Genomic DNA, 21,893 nt, shown 5'->3' on the forward strand with positions numbered 1-21,893 from the left:
TGTAAATAGTGCTGCTGTGAACATTGGGGTGCATGTATCTTTTTGAGTTAGAGTTTTGTCTTTTCCGGATATATGCACAGGAGTGAAATTGCTGGATCATATGATAACTCTACTTTTAGTTTTTTAAAAAATAAATTTATTTTATTTTATTTTTATTTATTTTTGGCTGTGTTGGGTCTTCGTTGCTGTGCGCGGGCTTTCTCTAGTTGTGGCGAGTGGGGACTACTCTTCGTTGTGGTGCGTGGGCTTCTCATTGCGGTGGCTTCTCTTGTTGCGGAGCACAGGCTCTAGGTGCATGGACTTCAGTAGTTGTAGCACGTGGGTTCAGTAGTTGTGGCTCGCGGGCTGTAGAGCACAGGCCCAGTAGTTGTAGCACATGGGCTTAGTTGCTCCATAGTATGTGGGATCTTCCCGGGCCAGGGCTCGAACCCGTGTCCCCTGCCTTGGCAGGCGGATTCTTTTTTTGTTTTTTGTTTTTTTTTGTTTTTTTGGTGCCGAAACCCAGGAGGCAGATGGATTCTTAACCACTGCACCACCAGGGAAGTCCCAGCAGGTGGATTCTTAACCACCGTGCTACCAGAGAAGCCCCTATTTTTAGTTTTTTAAGGAACCTCTGTACTGTACTCCATAGTTGCTACACCAACGTACATTGCCACCAACAGTGTAGTTCCCTTTTCTCCACACCCTCTCCAGCATTTATTATTTGTAGACTTTTTGTTGATGTCCTTTGGCCATGTTTAATTTGGATTTTGGGGTTTTTTTTTTGAGTTGTAAGGGTTCTTTATGTATTCTGCATACAATTTCCTTATCAGATATATGATTTGCAAATATTTTCTCCTGTTCTGTGGGTTGTCTTTTCACTTTTTTTTTTTTTTTGCCATGCCACGTGGTTTGCCGGATCTTAGTTCCCCAACCAGGGATTGAACCCGGGCCCATGGCAGTGAAAGCACTGAGTCCTAACCACTGGGCTGCCAGGGAACTCCCATCTTTTCAATTTCTTGATGAAATTACTTTCAGCACAGAATAATATAAAATATTAGAAATAATAGAAAATTATTTTTATGAATATTTGTTTTCATTTAGTTTTAAGATGATTTAGTGGTTTTTATGTTTAATTATAATTAATTATGTTTAATTTTAATCCACCTGGAGTTTATTTAGAAATATATGAGATAGTGTGTTATCTATTATTGTGTTACAAATTATCCCCAAATTAAACAGCAGCGTTTTTTTGTCTCACAGTGTCTGTGGGTCAGTAATGTCTGTGCAGCACTGCTGGGTGGTCTGGCTCTGGGTCTTCCACAAGGCTACAGTCATCTTGAGGCTCAGCTGGGAAGGATCCACTTCCTGGCTCATTCTTGTGGCTCTTGGCACAATTCAGTTCTTTTGGCCTGTTGGAAACAGACCTCAGTTCCTCATGAAATGACCACTGGTGGTCTCCTTTGGTTCCTGGCCACATGGGCCTCTCCACGTAGCATCTTACTACTTGGCAGCTTGTTTCCTCAGAGTGAGGAAGTGAGAAGAGAGTGCTAGCAAGAAGGAAGTCACAGTATTTCATAACCTAGGCATGGAAGTGAAGTCACATCACTTTTCACTAATCATTAGAAGAAAGATGAGGTTCAGCCCACACAAAGGTGTGAATACCAGCAGGTAGGGATCAATGCAAGCCATGCAAGAAGGTGCCCGTCGTAAATGTTAGTATGAATGGACTCAAGATTGTCGTCTATGATTGAGATAGATTTGAGAAGTACACAGTTGGAAGTAAAGCGGAGAGTTGGAGGCTGAATTTGACTGTTGGGGAATAAGAGGAGCTACTTGGAGATTAGTTGCAGTGACCTAGACATGAGCTAATAAAGGGAAGGTGTTAGTAGGCTGGAAAAGAAGGAAATCATTAGAGGAAGAGTGACAGACCTTGGTGGTTGATTAGGTGATTGGGTAGAAGGTAGTAGTGAGGGAAGGAAGTAAAAATTGACTTCAGTTATCCAGATATAAAACTTTGAAAAGTCTGAAGGAGAAACAGATTTGGGGGAGTCAAATGATGCATTTGTTTCTAGGTATGTTCAGCTTAAGTTGCCAGAATGTTTAAGTGACCTTAGAGATACGGTGCATTAGAAATGTAGATAATTGCCTTTGTAGTATCCAGAATGTTTTCACTTCTGTTATCACATTTAATCCTCTTGGACGAAGGTAGGGCATCTAGGGTGTTGTTATCGCCATTTTACAGTTGAAGAAAACGGAAATCAAAATGAGTTGGCCAGGGTTATATACCTAGTAAGTGAAAGAACTTTTATTCCTAGGTAGTTATTTGTGTAAAGGTATTAAAAATAGATGAGCTCTCTAAAGGAATGAATAATTATTGATAAATAATTAGTTTAGAACATGGTGGTTTCATCATTTACTAGTGTTTTAACTCATGCAGCAAATACTTTTGAGCGTTTACCATGTGTGAAGCCCTCTGTTAGTTAATTCCAAATTAACGTGTGCTCTCAGAACAATGAAAGTAGGGACCCCAAGGCTTGGTTTGGGAGGGTCATGAAAAAGAATCAAAAAAGGGAAGAGCCTCAACTACATTTGCAAAATATGTCATGACAGACTTTTTAAAAACCAAAGCTGAGATGTGAATTTATTAGATTAGCCTTACATTTTCTTCTTTCCAGAGTAATTTATACTCATACGATTTATATTCACCGTTTAAAATAAAAATAGATTTCTTTTTCTTTTTAGATTCCTTAATTCTAGATCCTTCTTCCTTTTTCATAGTAACGTTCAAAGTTTATGAAATGTGTGTGTTTCCATTATTTTTCTTCATGTCAGCTTTCAGAAAAATTTTCAAATCTGCAAATCTGCCACTTGTTTATTTAAAATGGACAGATGAGAACTACCCAGAGGAGGAACCGGGAAGCAAATTGGGGTGTATGATGGGCCTGCTTTTTCCTGTTTGGGGCTCTGTGCTAGCTAACCTCTGTTAACAAACAGATCTCTTTTCCTCATCATCAGATAGTATGCATTTCAGTAAATGGGTAGAAGTCTGCAAATGTATAGTATAGAAATAATTTTTGTGGTCAGACCTGGTATCTTCCACTCTAAATACTCTGTTACAGGGAAAAGTACCCATTTGCAAATGGGGAAATGACATTTGCCTAAATATAACCTAATGTTTGCTGTCTTTGAGATTTTACCACGTCTTTTGAGGTTGATTTGAAGAAGAAGTCGTAAATGTTTGCTTTTTTCTCTGTAGGGGTTAAAGGGAAGTTGGATATATATTTCTGTAGCCTAGATTTTGTTTTCCTATCTGAAATCTGCTACAGATGATAATAAAAACAAGGGAAAGACAACTTACAGGCATGAAACTGAAAACAGTAAAATACTGTTCCAGAAATCTAGTGAGAACTCTACCAAGCCTTGAACAAGATTTTGGTTTGTTATGGTATACTGTGATTTCTTATATTTTTGCTTTACGAGTTTAAATATAATCCATTTGAGTTCATATTTTCCTAGAAGTGATACTGTATTAAAACTATACAAAGACGGGAGTCCCTCGTGGTCCAGTGGGTAAGACTCCGCGCTCCCAATGCATGGGGCCCGGGTTCGATCCCTGGTTGGGGAACTAGATCCCACATGCATGTCGCAACTAAGGAGTCCGCATGCCCACAACTAAAAGATCCCACATGCTGCAATGAAGATCCCATGTGCAGCCTAAATAAATAAATATTTAAAAAAACAAAAAACTATGCAAACAACTTAATGTTAGAACATACAAATTAGGGTTTTTTTTAGTATTTTCTGAATAAGTCACGTAATTTAGGTCCCAGAGGTAATTGTCCATCAAATAGACTTGTGGGAAATTATGTCTTTTGTTTTTGGTTTTGAATATAGTAGAGATAGCAGGGCCCATGGTGTAATGGTTAGCACTCTGAACTCTGGAAATAGTGGAGAATATTCTTGATGTAAATTATACTACTTTGAGAGAGGGAAAATCTTCCCTAGCTAAGAATCTTCCACTGTACTGATTTTGTTTAATAAAATGATTTGTGTCCAGACTTGTTCAGGTTTAACTTAAAACGAAATTGCCTGATTAAACAGTCACATTAGTGTTTTGGCATTACCATCTGGGTTTTAGGACAATTTATAGAGTAGTTTAGTTTGCTGGTGAAAGAAAGGATTTTCTTTTTGGTTAATAAGGTATTGTAACAAAACATGATTTCCCACCTAGAGTTTCCCTGTACTTGAGTTTGGCTGCCATTGTGGTTTGCTTCCATTGCTACTATTGAGGTTGGCTGGAGGGTCCCTGGAGGGGTAGACTGAAGTCTATGGTTGCTACTGGCTGTAGCTGGAAACCTTAGTCAGAGGGATCGAAGGGAGAGAAAAAGAAAAGGAACAGGAGGGAAAACAGGGACAGAAAAAGGACATAGCAAAGAGAGACAGAGGGAGAGAGAGGGAGTGAGGGAGGGAAGAAAGGGACAGAATGAAAATGATATAAATGGTGAGATGAAATGCCACCAATGTTGCTTCTGGAACAGGTTTCCTAACCTTGATAGAGGCCTTTTTAATATACTGCCTGAGCCTATACCCTCAATTCTATAAAGAATTACTTGTTTAACAATTTTGTAGATGTTTCACATTATAACTAACATAAATGAAAAGTATTTTTAATTTAATTTTGGGGAATAGGTAATATGTTCACTTGATCCAAAAAAATATTAAAACGTGTGTAATGAAAATCTTCCTTCCACCCGATCCTCCACCTGCTCAGGACTCCTTCCACCTAAAAATAGAGGGTACACACTCTTGGCTTCCTGTGTGTGCTTTCAGAGATTTTTTTAAAAAGAATTAAGTAAATACAGTATACATTTGCCCCACTTTTAACTGTATCACAAATGATATCATACTATGTGTGTGTGTGTATGTATGTATATACATACATACACACACACACATATATGTATGTAATATTAGTTCAGGCTGCCATAACAAAATACTGTACTCTGGATGGCTTAAACAACAAATTTATTTTCTCACAGTTGTGGAGGCTGGAAGTTTTGAGATCAGGGTGCCAGCATTGTCAGGTTCTGGTGAGGGTGTCTTCCAGGTGTGCAGATGACCTTCTTTTCACTGTATCCTCACATGGCAGAGGGGTGGGCTGGGGGGGCTTCTCACTGTGGGCTCACATGGCGGTGGGGGGAACGTGGGGGAGAGAGAGAGAGGTTGAGAGAGAGGTGTGAGAGAGCTCTCTGGTTTTTCTTGTAAGGGCACATCTCATCATAAGGGCCCCAGTCTGTACCTAAGCATCTCCCAAAGGCCCCATCTCTAAATACCATCACATTGGGCGTTAGGACTTCAACATATGAATTTTGTAGGGACACAATTCAGTCCACCTTTAATAAGTTCCCTATCTATGGACATTTAATTTGTTTCCAAAATTTTGCTATTATAAATAATGATGCAGTGAATAACCTTCTGCACATTTCACAAGCATATGAATGTATCTGTGGGAAAAATACCCAGGCGTTGGAATTACTGAGTCAATTTGTAATTTTGATAGTAGTTATCATCAGATTTCTCCTCATTGGGGTGTACAGTGGCAATGATTGAGTGCTTATTTCCCATCAGCCTCTTCAGCGTAATGTGTTATTAGATTGGCAAAAATCTAAAAGTTTAATAGGTTAAAAAATGGTACTTCAGTGTAGTTTTATTTTGATTCTTTTTTTTATTATGAGTGAGGTTTTAGTATTAAATTCTGAATGAGATTTTTTTTGCAGAAAAATTTAACAGGTTTGTTTATGATTATAATAAAGTTGAACTGCTGAAACTTGTTCACTGAAACATTCTGAGTTGCATTAATGCTTTATGTCCCCACATTTATATTAAAAATTCAGGGACTTCCCTGGTGGCTCAGTGGATAAGAATCAGCCTGCCAATGCAGGGTACATGGGTTCGAGCCCTGGTCTGGGAAGATCCCACATGCAGTGGGGCAACTAAGCCCATGCACTGCAACTACTAGCCTGCATTCTAGAGCCCGTCAGCCACAACTATTGAGCCCTCGTGCCACAACTACTGAGCCTGTACTCTAGTGCCCATGTGCCACAACTACTGAAGGCCACACGCCTAGAGCCCATGCTCCATAACAGAAACCACTGCAAGGAGAAGCCCGCCCACCGCAACAAAGAGTAGCCCCCCTGGTCGCCACAAATAGAGAAAGCCTGTGTGCAGCAACAAAGACCCAATGCAGCCAAAAATAAATAAAATTAAATCATTAAAAAAAATCACACACAAATGAAAATGGAAAAACTGCCAATACCTGATTACTGTCCCCTATTTTTCCACTAGCAATCATATACTTAAGTACCTTTGGACCCCAGGGGAAAAAAATATCTAATGTTCAGAACTACCAGTGACAGGAAGAAGAGGATTTTTTTTTTTTTTAGAAGAATGAAAGGTTTCCCATCATAGTGAATTCTTAAGCATGTATTCTCCATATATGCGGCATGCTAGCTGGATGTCTTTTTTTTTTTTAATGAATAAATCCTTTCTGCAATTAACAGCTAAGTTTTTTTTAAAAATAAATTTATTTTATTTTCGACTGTGTTGGGTCTTCCTTGCTGTGAGCGGGCTTCTCATTGCAGTGGCTTCTCTTGTTGCGGAGCATGGGCTGTATGCACGCAAGGTTCTGTAGTCGTGGCTCACAGGCTCTAGAGCGCAGGCTCAGTAGTTGTGGCACACGGGCTTAGTTGCTCCCGGGCATGTGGGATCTTCCTGGACCAGGGATGGAACCCATGTCCCCTGCATTGGCAGGTGGATTCTTAACCACTGTGCCACCAGGGAAGCCCTGGATGTCTTTTGGCATAATTGTTATGGCATGGATAGCACACAGGTTTGTGTTTCCAAAAAGGCCAACCAGATAGGCCTAACTTGCCTCCTGCAAAGCACCAGTAGCTGCACTCTGGAAGTGCAGATCTGCTTTGAAGTCCTGAGCAATTTCCCGCACCAGAGGCTGGAAGGGAAGTTTGCCAATCAGAAGTTCTCTGGACTTCAGATAATGTCTGATTTCACCAAGTGCCACGGTACCAGGCTTGTAACGATGAGGTTTCTTCACACCTCCAGTAGAGGGCGCACTCTTGCGAGCGGCTTTTGTAGTCCTGCTTCCTGAGTGCTTTACCACTGGTGGATTTGCAGGCAGGCAGCTTTGTATGAGCCATGGTATAGAGACCTCTTACTTACCGACCTTCTTTGGCTGGTGCTCAACAAGCTAGAGCTGGCACTGGTGTTGGAGAGCGACGGCCTCTGAGTGGGATTTTATCCTGTTTTGCTATCATGGTAAATCGTGAATTAGTTTAAATCAGCAATTGGGAAGAGTCTATACAAAATATACTTATGCCTTTAAAATTTTTTTTTCTTATTATACTCTTGGTAGCTCAGAGACATGGCTTCATCTTAGAGTATACATTGTATGTTTTGAAGTCATATTTTTAAAATTTCATGTGATTTTATATTTATACAAGATATGGAATCATTTGATTATACAGATTTGTAATTGGGAGGTAATCCACTTCCTAGTAGTAATAGAGAGTTTGAAGATTATATATATATATATATATATATATATATATGTATCTCCACCAAAAATTACGATGAAACTATTATTTAAAAAGATTATTTATTTAGTTTTTTGGTTGTACCAGGCAACATGCAGGATCTTAGATCCCTGACCAGGGGTCGAGCCTGGGCCCTTGCCAGTGAGAGCGCAGAGTCCTAACCACTGAACTGCCAGGGAATGCGCAGATTTTTCTTTTATTTAAGTAGTAGAATGAACTTTTTAAAATTTTGTGTTGTTTTTTGAATAATTAATATTTATAGGTTCTTTAAGGAAAAAAACTTGAGCGTTTGAATTTGTTGTTACTTAGGCAATAAGTGTAAAATTTTCAAAAGAAGAATCAACTCTTTAGTCAGGTTATATATATATATGTATATATATATGAAAATGAACATTGCTTGGTGCTTCTTGTGTGATTGTCACCTTTTTTCCCCCTTTTTTATTCAAATGTGGAGGAAGGGAAATGGTTTTCTGCTTTTTCTTTATACTTTCAATTTTGAAAGAATTAGCACAAGGGAAGAAAACATTCTTTCTTGAATTATACAGAAATTAAATGTTACTCTAAATGTGTTTTTGGAACCAAGTATGGTTTAAAACCAGAGAGAGGTACATACAAAAAGAGAAGGAGAAAATAGACATACAGATAGGGAGGGTGGCAGTGGACTTTAGTACCCTGCTGTTCTCTTGGTCTGTGCTGTCTTGGTCTCATTGAAATGGCTTACTGCGAAGACCTTTTGAGAGTATATGGGGGATAAGTAAATGCTGCTATGTGAACAAGAAAAAATGTCCTACTTTTCTCTAAAAATTTTAAATGTGAAATATGATGTTGTTCTTATTTGCAAACTTTCCTTTTGAAATAATTTTCTTTTGAGAAAAAAACCTTTAGAATTTTGAGTAATGAGTAATGTACACGCATTTTAGATTTAAAGGGTCATCTAACTAAAGCATGAGAAAACTGAGGCCCAGAGAAATTAAGTGATTTGGTCAGCCTCATTCATGGTGTTAGTCAGTGGGAAAGTCAGAACTAGGTCCTTTATCCATCCCTTTTAGGTGTGCATTCCACAGTATAACACTACCTCACACTTAAGCTTTAGAAACTTAATTTTGAACATAAGCGGTATTGAAAAGTCCACTAGTAATGTCTGGAAGTCCTGTTTATAGGTAAAAATTCACCCTATTTTTGTTGGCCAACAATGGTGCTATAGGCTGGTATGAGAAAACTGGCCCTTTTTTTATATTGAAAGGTGGGAGTTATATTAGTTGTAGCCTTTGGAGAGCAGGTTGGCAATATCTATAAATATTAAAAATGCATGTACTTTTCACCTAGCAATTTCATTTTTCACAGATGTACTCAAAGATATATGTGTAACTTGTTTTGTTACAGTATTGTTTGTAATAATAAAAGCCTGGAAGCAAATGTCCATCACTAGGGGGACTAGTAATACTGCTTTGCAATGGATTACTATACAGATGCTAGAATGAATTAGACCAAAATGAAATCATCCCTAAGAAAACTGAAAAAAGCAAGGTACAGTGTATGTAATCTCAACCATTTTTTTTTTTGGCTGCCCTGGGTCTTAGTTGCAGCACGTGGGATCTTTGTTGAAGCATGTGGGGTCTTCAGTTGAGGCATGTGAACTCTTACTGCGGCATGTGCGATCTAGTTCCCTGACCAGGTATCAAACCTGGGCCCCCTGCTTTGGGAGCACGGAGTCTTAGCCACTGGACCACCAGGGAAGTCCCTAATCACAACCATTTAAAAAAAAATGTGTGTGTGTGTGCTCGTGTGCGCACGTCCACACTTGTAGGTACATAGAATATCTCTGAAGAGGTACATAAAAAGTTGAGAGAAGTGCTTGTCTCTGAGGAGGGGAACTGGTGGCTGGAAGACAAGGTTGGATAAGAAACTTTTGACTGTAGGGACTTCCCTGGCAACTAAGCCTGTGCACCAAAATTACTGAAGCCCGCGTGCCTAGAGCCTGCGAGCCACAACCACTGAGCCCGCATGCCACAGCTGCTGAAGCCTGTGCACCTAGAGCCTGTGCTCTGCAACAAGAGAAGCCACCGCAATGAGAAGCCTGCGCACCACAACGAAGAGTAGCCTCCGCTCGCTGCAACGAGAGAAAATCCACGCACAGCAACACAGACCCAATGCAGCCAAAATAAATAAATAAATAAATGTATTGAAAAAAAAAGGAAAGAAACTTTTCAGTATATGTATGTAATACTCATTAGGAGACAGTTCTTAATGGGTCTCTCATGTTTCTGCCTGTGTTGTTAGCAGAGGTACTGACTCTCCTTTGTTCTTTACTGTTTTTTCCAAAATATTTGTATAGCAAACAGTCTTGAAGGTTAGAGATAGTATTTCCCTCCTGAGCAAAAGTCAGGTTTGTTTACTGTCTGATATAATAAACATAATGTCTCCTTGCCATGGAGGTCAGGTAGACTTACTGTCCTTAAAAGATTTGGGTTCCCTACACTCAGGGTTCCTTTTCTGTACCACAACCTACCACATGTGCAGGCATCTCCTGCCCTCTCTGCATTGCCCTGTGTGATTGGGCTTATGATCTGTCTGCTGATATTGCTGTGACTACTGAAGTCTTTTGTCTCTGACTTACGAGTTTCATGTATCCTGCCAGCATCCGTGAAACTGGCAAGCTAACTTGTTAGCTTACAAATAGGGTGACATCTCAGACCCTTCATAGTTCTTGACAAAATACTTACTGGAAAAATACAATAATTATTTTTTTAAATAAAGAAGTGGGAGACTCAGGGCTTTTTAGGTCCCATCATTCTGACTTGAAAATGTCAGGCTGACAAGGTAAGAGAGATCTAAAGAACTGATCTAGAAAATGAGCCCTTTCCCCACAAAGGAATCGACTCCCTGGAGTGGGAGAAAACCAATACTTGCTGAGCATTTACGATGTTGAAAGGTACTTCAAATATATTTGGGTTGAAATATATTATCTCTTCCTGTTTCCTCATTATAAATCTGAAGTTAGATGTTCTTATCCGCATTTACAGATAAAGACACATAGGACCGGATGTGTTACTTGCGTAAAGTCACACTGGGATTCAAACCTGTGTGTGTGTTAAGCTCATGCTTTTCCCATTATAATAAACCACTTCCTAACTTTCTGGAAGCGTTAGAATTGACTTTCTGCTTTTCCATGTAGAAGTTTCTTCTGTCCCATCTTCACATGGCCAATTATCTGCATGAGGGATTTCTCAAATTTAGTTGTCTGTAACAATCAGATTATATATTGGACTTCTTCTGTTTTTGGTCTGTATAGGCAACCATTTTACAGCTGTGCTTCTCGAACTTTCTTCATGAAATCTCTCTTAACTGCATAAGACAGTAGGTACCCCCAGTGGATGCAGTTTGTGATTTAAAGCAGCCCATGGCTGATATCACTTTCTTGGGAGTTATCTGTAGTATCTTCACAATTCATGAGGATTTTATATTCTACTCTGTAATATATTTGTTATTGGGTTTTTCAGAGGTCTATAAATAATATCATGAGTTCAGGACCAGTTGAGAAAGAGAACATAAGGGGTGCATGTATCTTTTCGAATTATAGTTTTCTCTGGATATATGCCCAGGAGTGGGATTGCTGGATCATATGACAACTCTATTTTTAGTTTTTTGAGGAACCACTGTACTATTTTCCATAGTGGCAGCACCAATTTACATTCCCACTAACAGTGTAAAAGGGTTCCCTTTTCTCCACACCCTCTTCAGCATTTATTATTTGTAGACTTTTTGCTGATGTCCGTTCTGACTGGTATGAAGTGGTGTTTTGATTTGCATTTCTCTAATAATTAGCGATGATGAGCATCTTTTCATGTGCTTATTGGCCATCTGTATGTTTTCTTTGGACAAATGTCTTTTTAGGTCTTCTGCCCATTTTTTGATTGGGTTGTTTGTTTCTTTGTTATTGAATTGTAGGAGCTGTTTGTATATTTTGGAAATTAAGCCCTCGTCATTTGTGTCATTTGCAAATATTTTCTCCCAGTCCGTAGGTTGTCTACTAGTCAAGAACTATCCTCCAAAAAGGCTTAGTTTGGGTTCATTACCTTGTCACATAAATAGCATGAAGGGAGGGAGCAGTCTGCTTATGGTTTCCTTTGCTGTGCAAAAGCTTGTAAGTTTGATTAGGTCCCATTTGTTTGTTTTTGCTTTTATTTCTGTTGCCTTGGGAGACTGACCTAAGGAAACATTGGTATAATTTATATCAGAATGTTTAGCCTATGTTCTCTTCTAGGAGTTTTATGGTGTCTTGTGTTATATTTAAGTCTTTAAGCCATTTTGAGTTTATTTGTGTGTATGGTGTGCGGGTGTGTTCTAGCTTCATTGATTTACATGGGACTATCCAGTGTTGTTTCTACCTTTTGGCTGTTGTGAATAATGTTTCTGTGAACATTTTTATCTGTTGGAGTTCTTGCTTTCATTCTTTTGTGTATATACCCAGAATTGGAATTGCTGGATCATATAGTAGTTCTATGTTTAACTTTTTGAGGAACCGTGATGCTGTTCTCCACAGTGGCAGAACCATTTTACAGTTGCACCGGCAATGCACAAGAGTTCTAATTTCTCTACATCTTTACCAACACTTGTTATTTTCTGTTTTGTTTTGTTTGGTTTGGTTTTGGTTTTGATAATAGCCATACTAATGGGTGTGAAGAAATTGTTTTATTACTGGAAAAACTCACTGAAGAAAGTGCCTTTAACATGGGTTAAATAGGTTAGCTAATATTTCACCCTGTAATTAGTCATGCCTATCTACCTCATCACAAGCAGCTTGGAATACTCAGGTCTTATTTCCATCAGAGCAGATGAAAATATCTTCTCTGGGTAGGCAGGCAGATACAAAAAAGAGAGGCCAGAACGAGCTGAGCCATTCATTCATACCCAGCTATGGAAAGAGTGAGGGGAAGGCTGGGGAGAGAAGGACAGGAGCTCTCTGGAGAAGTCCTCCTCATGGAAATATGTGAGGAGGGAGCAAGTTTCTTAACATTTATGTGAGGTTTGACATTAAAAAGCCTTTAACTTCTTATAGTCAAGTAAATTTGCTTTAGAAAGATAGTCTAGTTTTACCCTCTTCTCCTAGCCATCTAGCCCAGTTTTGGATATGTGTAACCTAATTTGAGAAGTAAGGGTTTTTAGGAAACACAGTTCTACATCCCAAAAGAGCAATGCTCATATAGTCACATGGGAAAGTTTTAAAAAATTTAATCCATACCTATTAATAAGTGTAAATAGCTCTGTGCCTGGACTGTCCCACCTAGTCAATGTAATTGAACATTTAAAAAATGTTTTGTTTGATTATAAAAATAATATATTAAAATTGGAAAATGTGAAACAGTAAAGGGAGCAAATTAAATCATTCATAATTCTTCCATCCAGTGATAACCACAGTTAACTGTTTTGTGTACTTTTGTTCTGTGCATATATTTTACACACTATATAAAATTCTGTAACCTGTACTTTTAGTGCTATTAATAAGCGTTTCCCCATGTTGTTAGAAACTCATAAACATTTTAATTGGTGAATACTATTCTATCATATTTCTTAATCATTTTCTTATGCCATTCATTTAGCTTATTTGTTTTTCTTCCTTTCCTCTCCATTCATTTCCTTGTCTCTTCACTTAATTTTTTTTACTATTATAAATAGTGCTACATTGGACATGTTTGCATATTATGTTTGTCTACATTTCTAATCGTCTGTCTGGATACCTAGAAGTGAAGTTCTTGGACCAAAGAGCATTAACATTTTTAAGACTCTTAGCAGAAGGGAGGAAGTCTCCCTTGACTTGTATACTTTTTGGTATAGATTAAGACACAGTTGAAATTAGAATTAGTTTTAGCTGGGATTTATTTGAGTATACAGGCTGTGAATTGAGTTGTTGTTGCTGTTTTTTGTTTTTTTGTTGTTTTGGGTTTTTTTGCAGGCTACTCAGTTGTCTTGTGGTTTTATAGAAAAATTCTGCTTCTGTCTTCCCATTGCCTAATTCATTCAGTGGAGATGTATTGAGCACCTGTTTATATCCCAGGCTATACACTAGGTGCTGCGTGGACTGCTAGGATGAGTAAGAAGCAGTCACTGCTCTGTGGAATATCTTTTTACAGCGCCAGGAGGTACATGTGTTGCAGTCATTCCCATCTGTTGTCAGTTGCTTTTTCCTCAGCTAAGCAGACTGCTCCCTCCCTTCATGCTATTTATGTTACAAGGTAATGAACCAAAACTAAGCCTTTTTGGAGGATAGTTCTTGCCTAGTAGAAAGTAGGAATTTTGAACTGTGGCTTGACTGGCACCTCCTTTACTACAGCTTGCATAAATTTCTGTCTGTAATTAAATGCCTTAAGGTATCCATCTCTAATTCCTCTACCTGGGCTCTGGAGCCCACCTCTCCCCCATTTCCTTCTATCACTCTCCTGAGTTGTGGTGAGCCTTTTTCTCGTTACTATATCCTGCCTGTCAGGCACTTACAGCTACCGTTGCCTTAAGCCCATAATATCACCTTAACCACTTCTCTTTCTCCCAGTCTCTCTTCAGTTATTGCCATCTGGCTCTGCCTTCATCATTAAATTGGAACTGTTATCTCTTGGTTGTTAAATCTTTTTTTTTTTTTTTTTGCTGTGCCTCACGGCTTGTGGGGTCCTAGGGGCCACAGCAGTGAAAGCACCGAGTCCCAACCTCTGGACTGCCAGGGGATTCCCTTGGTTGTTAACTCTAATAGAAACTTCTCAGTCTTCATCTTCCTTCACCCCTCAATAGTATTAAACATTCTTGACCAAAAACTTACTTGAAATATTCCTGATTTTCTTCCTACTACTTATCTACTTATCTCCTCTCTGTACTCCTCTTGCTTTAAAACTTTTCCTTAGGGTTCTCTCTTAGACTCTGTCCCTTCTCTTGTCATTTTATAATATTTCCTAGGTGATTTTCTTTACTCTCATCATTTCAAATACCAGTTACATGCTTATATGCTGATCACTACCAAAATCTGTATGTTCAGTCCAAATTGTGCTACCTTATTGCATATCTCCCTGTGTTATGTCCCACAGGTCCCTTAAATTCAACATGTTAAATTGGAACAAATCCAAAACTTCCTTTATGATCCCCATAAAGGCGTTTGTTCGTATCTACACAGTTGTGCCAGCTGGAAATCTGGGTGTTCCCCTTGTCCCTTCTCTCTCACTCTCATTCCACATCTGATAAGTCAAGTCCCGTCCATCGTTTCAACCTAATCACTATTGAATCCTGTGTCTTTGTTTAATGAATCCTGTGTCTTTAACACAGGACTCTACCCTTTCTACAAATGAAAAACTACCCTTTTCATTTGTATGACAGCTAAAAGCAGAGAGTTCCAGTGGGTCATTGTCTTTTTCTTCAAGGACGTACATTTTTTTTATATTAGGTAATGGATTTGGGATGGAGAGGAATCGCCTTTTTTACTTCCCCATCCTTTTCTGTGGATTTTCAGAGTGCTTTTCATTTAGAAGGTACTGAGCAATAGTGTTGAACTGAAATAAAAGGATGTGAAACTGTTAAAAAAAGTGGCTTAATTTTATTTTATTTTTTCATTTTAAAACTATGTTTAATTTTCACATATTTAATTTTATATATTATTTAATTTTGTTTTTATTAAAATACAAATAAATGCTTAACATTTAAAAATAAATGAAGAAAGAAAATCAGTGAAGAATAGAACAGTCTCTGTGGCTTCCAAGGTTCTTGCCGTTTCTCTACATATAATATTGATCGGAACCTCTGTTCTCAAAATACAGGGTTTAGTCTACCGGGGTCTAACCATGGAAACAGACTTTTTTAACTGAATTCAATGTTGGTGAAAAAGTAGTTTAATTTTAAAAGCTTCTGCATATCTTCCTTAAGTCTGATAAAGAAGGGTTAAGAAATGTGTGTTATAGTAATGAAGAGTTAGGAATTGAAGCAGTCACTGTTAAGATACCTAGGAGGTGATGAACCTCAAACAGAATAATGCCACTTGGCATATAGTTCAGTTAATCAACTGTATTTATAGACTATCAGCTTCTAGCGCTAATTTCAATAAAACGTTAACAAGATCAGAATATACGCAATTTGTTGAGTGGTGGAGTTGCTGAAGGACTGAAGAAGAAATTAACTTTTTCATAGCTTATTTTTCTGTGTATTAGTCTTTTGGACCGTCATCTCTAATTCACAGAACACAGAATATTAGTATGATATAATCAGATATATGGTATATTCCCACTTTAACAACTAGGTTTTATTCATATTAACAGGTAAATCTTCTATTAAATTTACGCATTTTAAATAGGAGCAAAGCATGAGTGTTAGAAGTACTACATAATAACTATAAGGAAGTAGAGAGAAGAAAGGAGAGGGAACGAAAGATGTTCACTCACAGAGCTTTTTATGCTGGCCACCAGATGGCACAGTGGTTCCACATCAGCTGGTTGCACTGACTAGAGAAGGGGAAGGATGAGAGAGGGACAGTGCAACCAGCTGTTCCAAGAATGGATTGCTCTTCAGTTGGTTCTTTGTAACCTCAGATGTCTGTTTTCTGTAGTAAAAGCAGGCCAGCAGTTTATAAGTACATATTTGAATTTGTTTCTTTTGAAGCTGGCTTTATGCTACTACCAAATGAACCATGTCAGTATCCCGCTTGTGATTTTTGTGAGAAGGTTAACTCTTTAGATGCAAGTATCAAAAATATTAAAACACTAAAAATTAAACATAAAACATTACTGTACTGTGGAATACAAGGATACACGTTCATTTTATTTAATGAATGATGCTACTGAAATTATACTCTTAAAAATTCATTGATAGTCATTAAATGACTGATATAAATAACTTAGATATGACCAAAATGAGGAATACCTTTAATAATATGAGGGACTAAACAAAAATAAGGGACATGAGGCATAATCTTTGATTGCTTTGAAATGAAGATTTTGTTTTTCTCAGTTGTAGATAGTTTATCTGAAGTTTAATAAACATTCTCTGCACAGTTCACATATCCATTTGAAGAATATATATAGTCCTAGAACCAGAGGAATTGAACTATAACTGAGTTGTAATGTTTTTATAGCATGCTAATAGCTATGAAATGCTTCTTATCTAGGAATGAAAGCTTGGTGTAGAGAACCTAGATTAAAGGGGAAAATTTAAAATGCTGAATTATGGAATATCTGGGTACTTTGGAGAAATATTTAATTTAGGTTATGTGACACCCTAGGCCTTTTGTGGATTGGTACAGAGTGTAAATAAATATTCAGGTTATGAAGCTACAGGACAAAATAGACCAAGAATAAGGTTTTTTAAAAATTTAGATATTATTGATATATAACATTAGTTTTAGGTGCACAATATAATTTTTTTTATATGTTGCAAAATGATCACAATAAGTCTAGTTAACATGCATCACTGGGCTTCTCTGGTGGCGCAGTGGTTAAGAATCCGCCTGCCAATGCAGAGGACACGGGTTCGAGCCCTGGTCCCGGAAGATCCCACATGCCGTGGAGCAACTAAGCCCATGCGCCACAACTACTGAGCCTGCGCTCTAGAGCTCACGAGCCACAACTACGAAGACCACGTGCCACAGCTACTGAAGCCTGCGCACCTAGAGCCCATGCTCTGCAACAAGAGAAGCCACTGCAGTGAGAGGCCCGCGCACTGCAACGAAGAATAGCCTCTGCTCACCGCAACTATAGAAAGCCCGTGCACAGCAATGAAGACCCAACGTAGCAGAAAATAAATAAATAAAAAATAAATAAAAATTTTAAAAAACATTCATCACTACACAGTTACACTTTGTTTTTCTTATGATGAGAACTTTTAAGATCTATTCTCTTAGCAACTTTCAAATATACAATATTATCAACTATAGTCACCATGCTATAAATAACATTCCCAGGACTGACTTATTTTATAACTGCAAGTTTGTGTCTTTTGATCACCTTCACCCATTTTGTTCACCTCCCACCCCCACCACTGGCAGCCACTAATCTGTTCTATGAGTTTTGGGGGTTTTTTGTTTTTATTTTTAGATTCCATATATAAGTGAAGGAATAAGTTTTGAGGACAAGAACAGTTCAAGACAGCTAAGCTCTATGTTAAATATCTAAAACAGATTAGGAACTCTTTGGGAAATTATTTTTGGGCAGAGTCCAGGGGCATTGGGATTCCTCTGGCCCCCAAAAGCTGTTTAAGCCTGAAGCCTGGGGAAAACATGAGTGCCAGACTAGAAATCTCTGCCTTTTCAAGTACCAGTGGAACTGAAAGAAATAGCTTTGCTGTGACATAGGGCTGGAAGTAGGGCAAAAATCCAATGGGTTGGGTTTCTAGAGAAGAATCCTTCCTCTAGATGGGGGTTTTAGAAATTACTGAAATGAGAATTCAAATGGTACTGTCAGTTTTAACATGACAGAATACATGTATACTTATCATAACTTTGGGTTGGCAGTTTAGAGGTTGACAGCCTTTGTCTTCTTGAGATTAGTGACTGTATGAAACCAAAAGGACACGAGCCGTTTCACTTAATATTAGTAAACAGTGTTGTTTGCCAGCCTTAGAATGGAAGAAAAGTACAGAAAAAAAAGTAACATATACTCAGTCATGGGATCAGTTCTTTATTTCCAAGCACTTTGAAGAAATGAGATTAGAAGGGCACCCAACTTCCAAGCACTTTGAAGAAATGAGATTAGAAGGGCACCCAACATTGAGTTTATCCCTGAGGCATTCTCCTACTTGCTCTCCAGTAATAATAGCTACTAGAATCTTATAGTCAGTTTGGGCATTTTGTTGTGTGTTTGTGTAAGAGAGTATCTTTATCTTCATCTCTTTTCATTTGTCATTCAGATCAACCTAAGTCTTAAAAAATTTTTGTTCTGTTGGTTGTGTCAGCTCTCTCTTGATTTTGCTTTTGATATCCATGTTTTAAAGGTTGCCAATTGTCTTATACTTTCCATTTCCTAGATGCTGGTTAGCTGAAATTTTACCAAGTAAGCTCTGTGATTCAGGGTTGGTAGAGAAAATAAATGTTTAATATCGTTTGCATCTTATAGTTTAAAGTTAAAACTTTAGAGTAGATGAGTTTAAAAAGAATTCTTAATGTAAGTTACAAAATGAAAAATGAAGCCCATATATCAAAAAGATACATCAATGTAGGTGAAGCTTTAATATCTTTTCATAAGTATAAGGAACCTTAAAATATTGGAAACAAAGTATCAATAAGATACTGCATTTTCTATGAACCACTGTAACAGAACATTTCTGATAAATAGAAAAAGGGGGCAGGAGGTAAAGAAACTCACTTTCAGTAAGGCTAACGACACAGGTCCCAAATAAATCTTTCCAGTGGTAAGACTTGCAATGAGCACTTTGCCACATGCCTGTCTGGGGTGGGGGAGTAGGAGTGAGGTGTCATACTCATCAAAAACAGGATCTTCATTTTGAAAGCCCAAAGAATCAAAGACATAACATGTCCCACCAGATTGAGGAAGAACTATTCAACCTGGAGACCTTCTTTAGTTTATTCTAGAACCATAAAACTGGATTTTCTTTGTTTAGTATTGAATTAAGTTATAAAATATTTTTATTTATAATTATATGTATAGTATATTTGTTTCATATTTATGTAATTTTATACGTATATAATGACTTTATATATGAATATTGTATAGTGATTTATGGGGGATTACACTTGCTTTGAAGAACTCTGGTAAAGTCCTATGGGTATGAAATATGGGGGATTAAATAGCTCTATTTGTTAACCTATAAATTTTACTTCTGAAGTAAGTTTGAAGTATTTGTAGAAAAGTATGTGTCTACAGCTTTTTTTCTTTAATTAATTAATTTATTTATTTACTTTTGGCTGCATTGGGTCTTCGTTGCTGCGCGCAGGCTTTCTCTAGTTGCGGTGAGCGGGGGCTACTCTTGGTTGCAGTGCGTGGGCTTCTCATTGCAGTGGCTTCTTTTGTTGCGGAGCATGGGCTCTAAGCACGTGGGCTTCAGTAGTTGTGGCACTCAGGCCCAGTAGCTGTGGCTCACGGACTCTAGAGTGTAGGCTCAGTAGTTGTGGCGCACGTGCTTAGTTGCTCCATGGCATGTGGGATCTTCCCGGACCAGGGCTCAAACCCATGTCCCCTGCATTGTCTGGCAGATTCTTAACCACTGTGCCACCAGGCAAGTCCCTACAGCTATTTTTTAAACTGTACAGTTAACTTCCTGGAATTTCTTCTAATTTTCACTGACTTTGGCCCTTTCTGATCTTTTTGAAACAGTGATCACATGGAAAGTGTGTATGGCTATTTAATGAAGTACACCAACCTTGTCACTGGGTGGCAGTACAGGTAAGTGTGATTATTCTGTCACATCTCTCTCCCAAGAGACCAGAAATGGGGCTGATAATTTTATATTCTGATATTACTTCAGTACAAATATGGCTGGGAAACATGTTAGAGAAAGATTTACCATGTTTTTTCTAAAAGTCTAATGACTTTCTTCTCCTTTTTAAGGGGTAGGAGGAGTTAACATCTGTCCAAATTGCAGCCTCCAAATGCCTCAGAAGTTAGAATCATTTGTCCACTTGCCTTATGCATACTTGCAGTGGTGAGGCTTTTAGGGTGGTTTGGAGACGGCAAAGAGATTTGTGTTAGGTGCCTGTTCAAGATTCTCAAAAGTTCTCTGGGACCTTGGAGAGTTTAAATAACCAGCCGAAGGTCAGACAAGCACTCAATAAGTAGTAAAGCCAGCTATCTTAAATACTGTGTGGAATTGGTAGTTGTAGGGCAGGGTATTAAACCTTTTTTTTTATTGTGGTAAAATAAACATAACATAAAATTTACCATTTTAAACATTCTTTAGTATACAGTTCAGTGGCGTTAAATACATGCACACTGTTATGCAGCTATCACTTTCATTCGTCTCAGAACTTTTTGCATCTTCTCAGACTAAAACTCTGTATCCATTAAACAATAATTCCACATTTCCCCCTGCCCTGAGTCCTTGGCAACCATTATTCTACTTTCTCTCTCTATGAATTTGACTACTCTAGGTACCTTATGAAAGTGGAATCATACAATATTTGTCCTTTTGTGATGGGCTTATTTCACTTAGTATAATGTCCTCAAGTTTCACCTATGTAGCGTGTGTCAAGATTCCTAGCTTTTTAGGGCTGAATTGTAGTCCCTTGTATGTATATACCACATTTTGTTTATCCAGTTATCTGTCAGTGGACATTTGGGTTACTTCTACCTTTTGGCTAATCGTGAATAATGTTGCTGTGAGCATTGGTGTACAAAATATCTGTTGGAGTTCCTGCTCTCATTCTTTTGTGTATATACCCAGAAATAGAATTGCTGGATCACATGGTAATTCTGTGTTTAACTTTTTGGCGAATCTCCATATTGTTTTCCATAGCAGCTGCACCATTTTACATTCCCACCAGCAATGCACAGGACTTGCACTTTCTGTACATCTTCCCAACACTTGTTACTTTCTGTTTTCTGTGGGTTTTTTTGGTTTTGTTTTGTTTTTTTAATAATAGCCATCCTAATGGGTGTTAAGTGGTATCTCATTGTGGATTTTAAATTTACAAATGTTAAAGCTAGAATTTGAACCCAAATAGTTCTGACTCTGAAGTCTATGTTCTTGGCATTATAACATGCTGCTGCTTATTCACATGTCATTTGGAGACCTCTGCTTTCGGCTAGGTCAAAAGCATGATGGAATAACTGGAGCTGAATTTGCATTTTACCTTAAACAACTAGAAAATGGGACATAGTATATGAAAGAATGGTTTTCAGACTTTCAAAAAATAGTTGAAGCGCTGTGATGAACATGTGATTTATTAAAAGAGAAGGCAGTTTGGGCCATGTTTAGTTTGAAGTAACAGTAGGGCTTTCAAATAGGAGTGATATGCAGGAAGTTGGAGGTCATATGAGAGGTCAAAGCTGGATGTGAACACATAGAAGGGAATCATTCCTGTTGAAGTGAAAAGGGTAGTTCTCTAAGGTTCTCAGTTTTTTTTTTTTTTAAAAGAGGAGCAAAGTCAAGGGAGCCTTTTCATTTTGCATTTTCCCACCTCAGTTTTTATGTAATTTTTTAAAAGCTTATACATTTAAATGACATATAAAATATATATTTTTAAAAATTTACGTCACTCTGCTTTTAGCACTATTCTTTGTTCTCTTTTTAAAAAAGGGAAATAGGTTAACTTTTCTCCCCCATGACATTAACAACTTTCATTCATATTATATTATTGAGAAAGTCTCAGAAGTGGAACAGAGT

General features: G+C 37.9%; 1 protein-coding gene and 1 pseudogene across 2 annotated transcripts in view; one reads left to right on the forward strand and one right to left on the reverse strand.

Moving 5' to 3' along the window:
* OSBPL11 (oxysterol binding protein like 11) overlaps positions 1-21,893 on the forward strand; it is a 99,323-nt gene that overhangs the window by 6,457 nt on the left and 70,973 nt on the right. Inside the window, exon 2 of the mRNA XM_079923163.1 lies at positions 19,886-19,954. Coding sequence (XP_079779289.1) covers positions 19,886-19,954 — 69 coding nt within the window. The remainder of the gene's footprint in view (positions 1-19,885; positions 19,955-21,893) is intronic.
* Positions 5,370-7,491, reverse strand: LOC307186778 (histone H3.3A-like; annotated as a pseudogene). The gene has a single exon. The product of its transcript is annotated as a histone H3.3A-like (transcript).

The sequence above is a fragment of the Stenella coeruleoalba genome (genome assembly GCF_951394435.1).
Source record: "Stenella coeruleoalba genome assembly, chromosome: 5".
Lineage (NCBI taxonomy): Eukaryota > Metazoa > Chordata > Mammalia > Artiodactyla > Delphinidae > Stenella > Stenella coeruleoalba.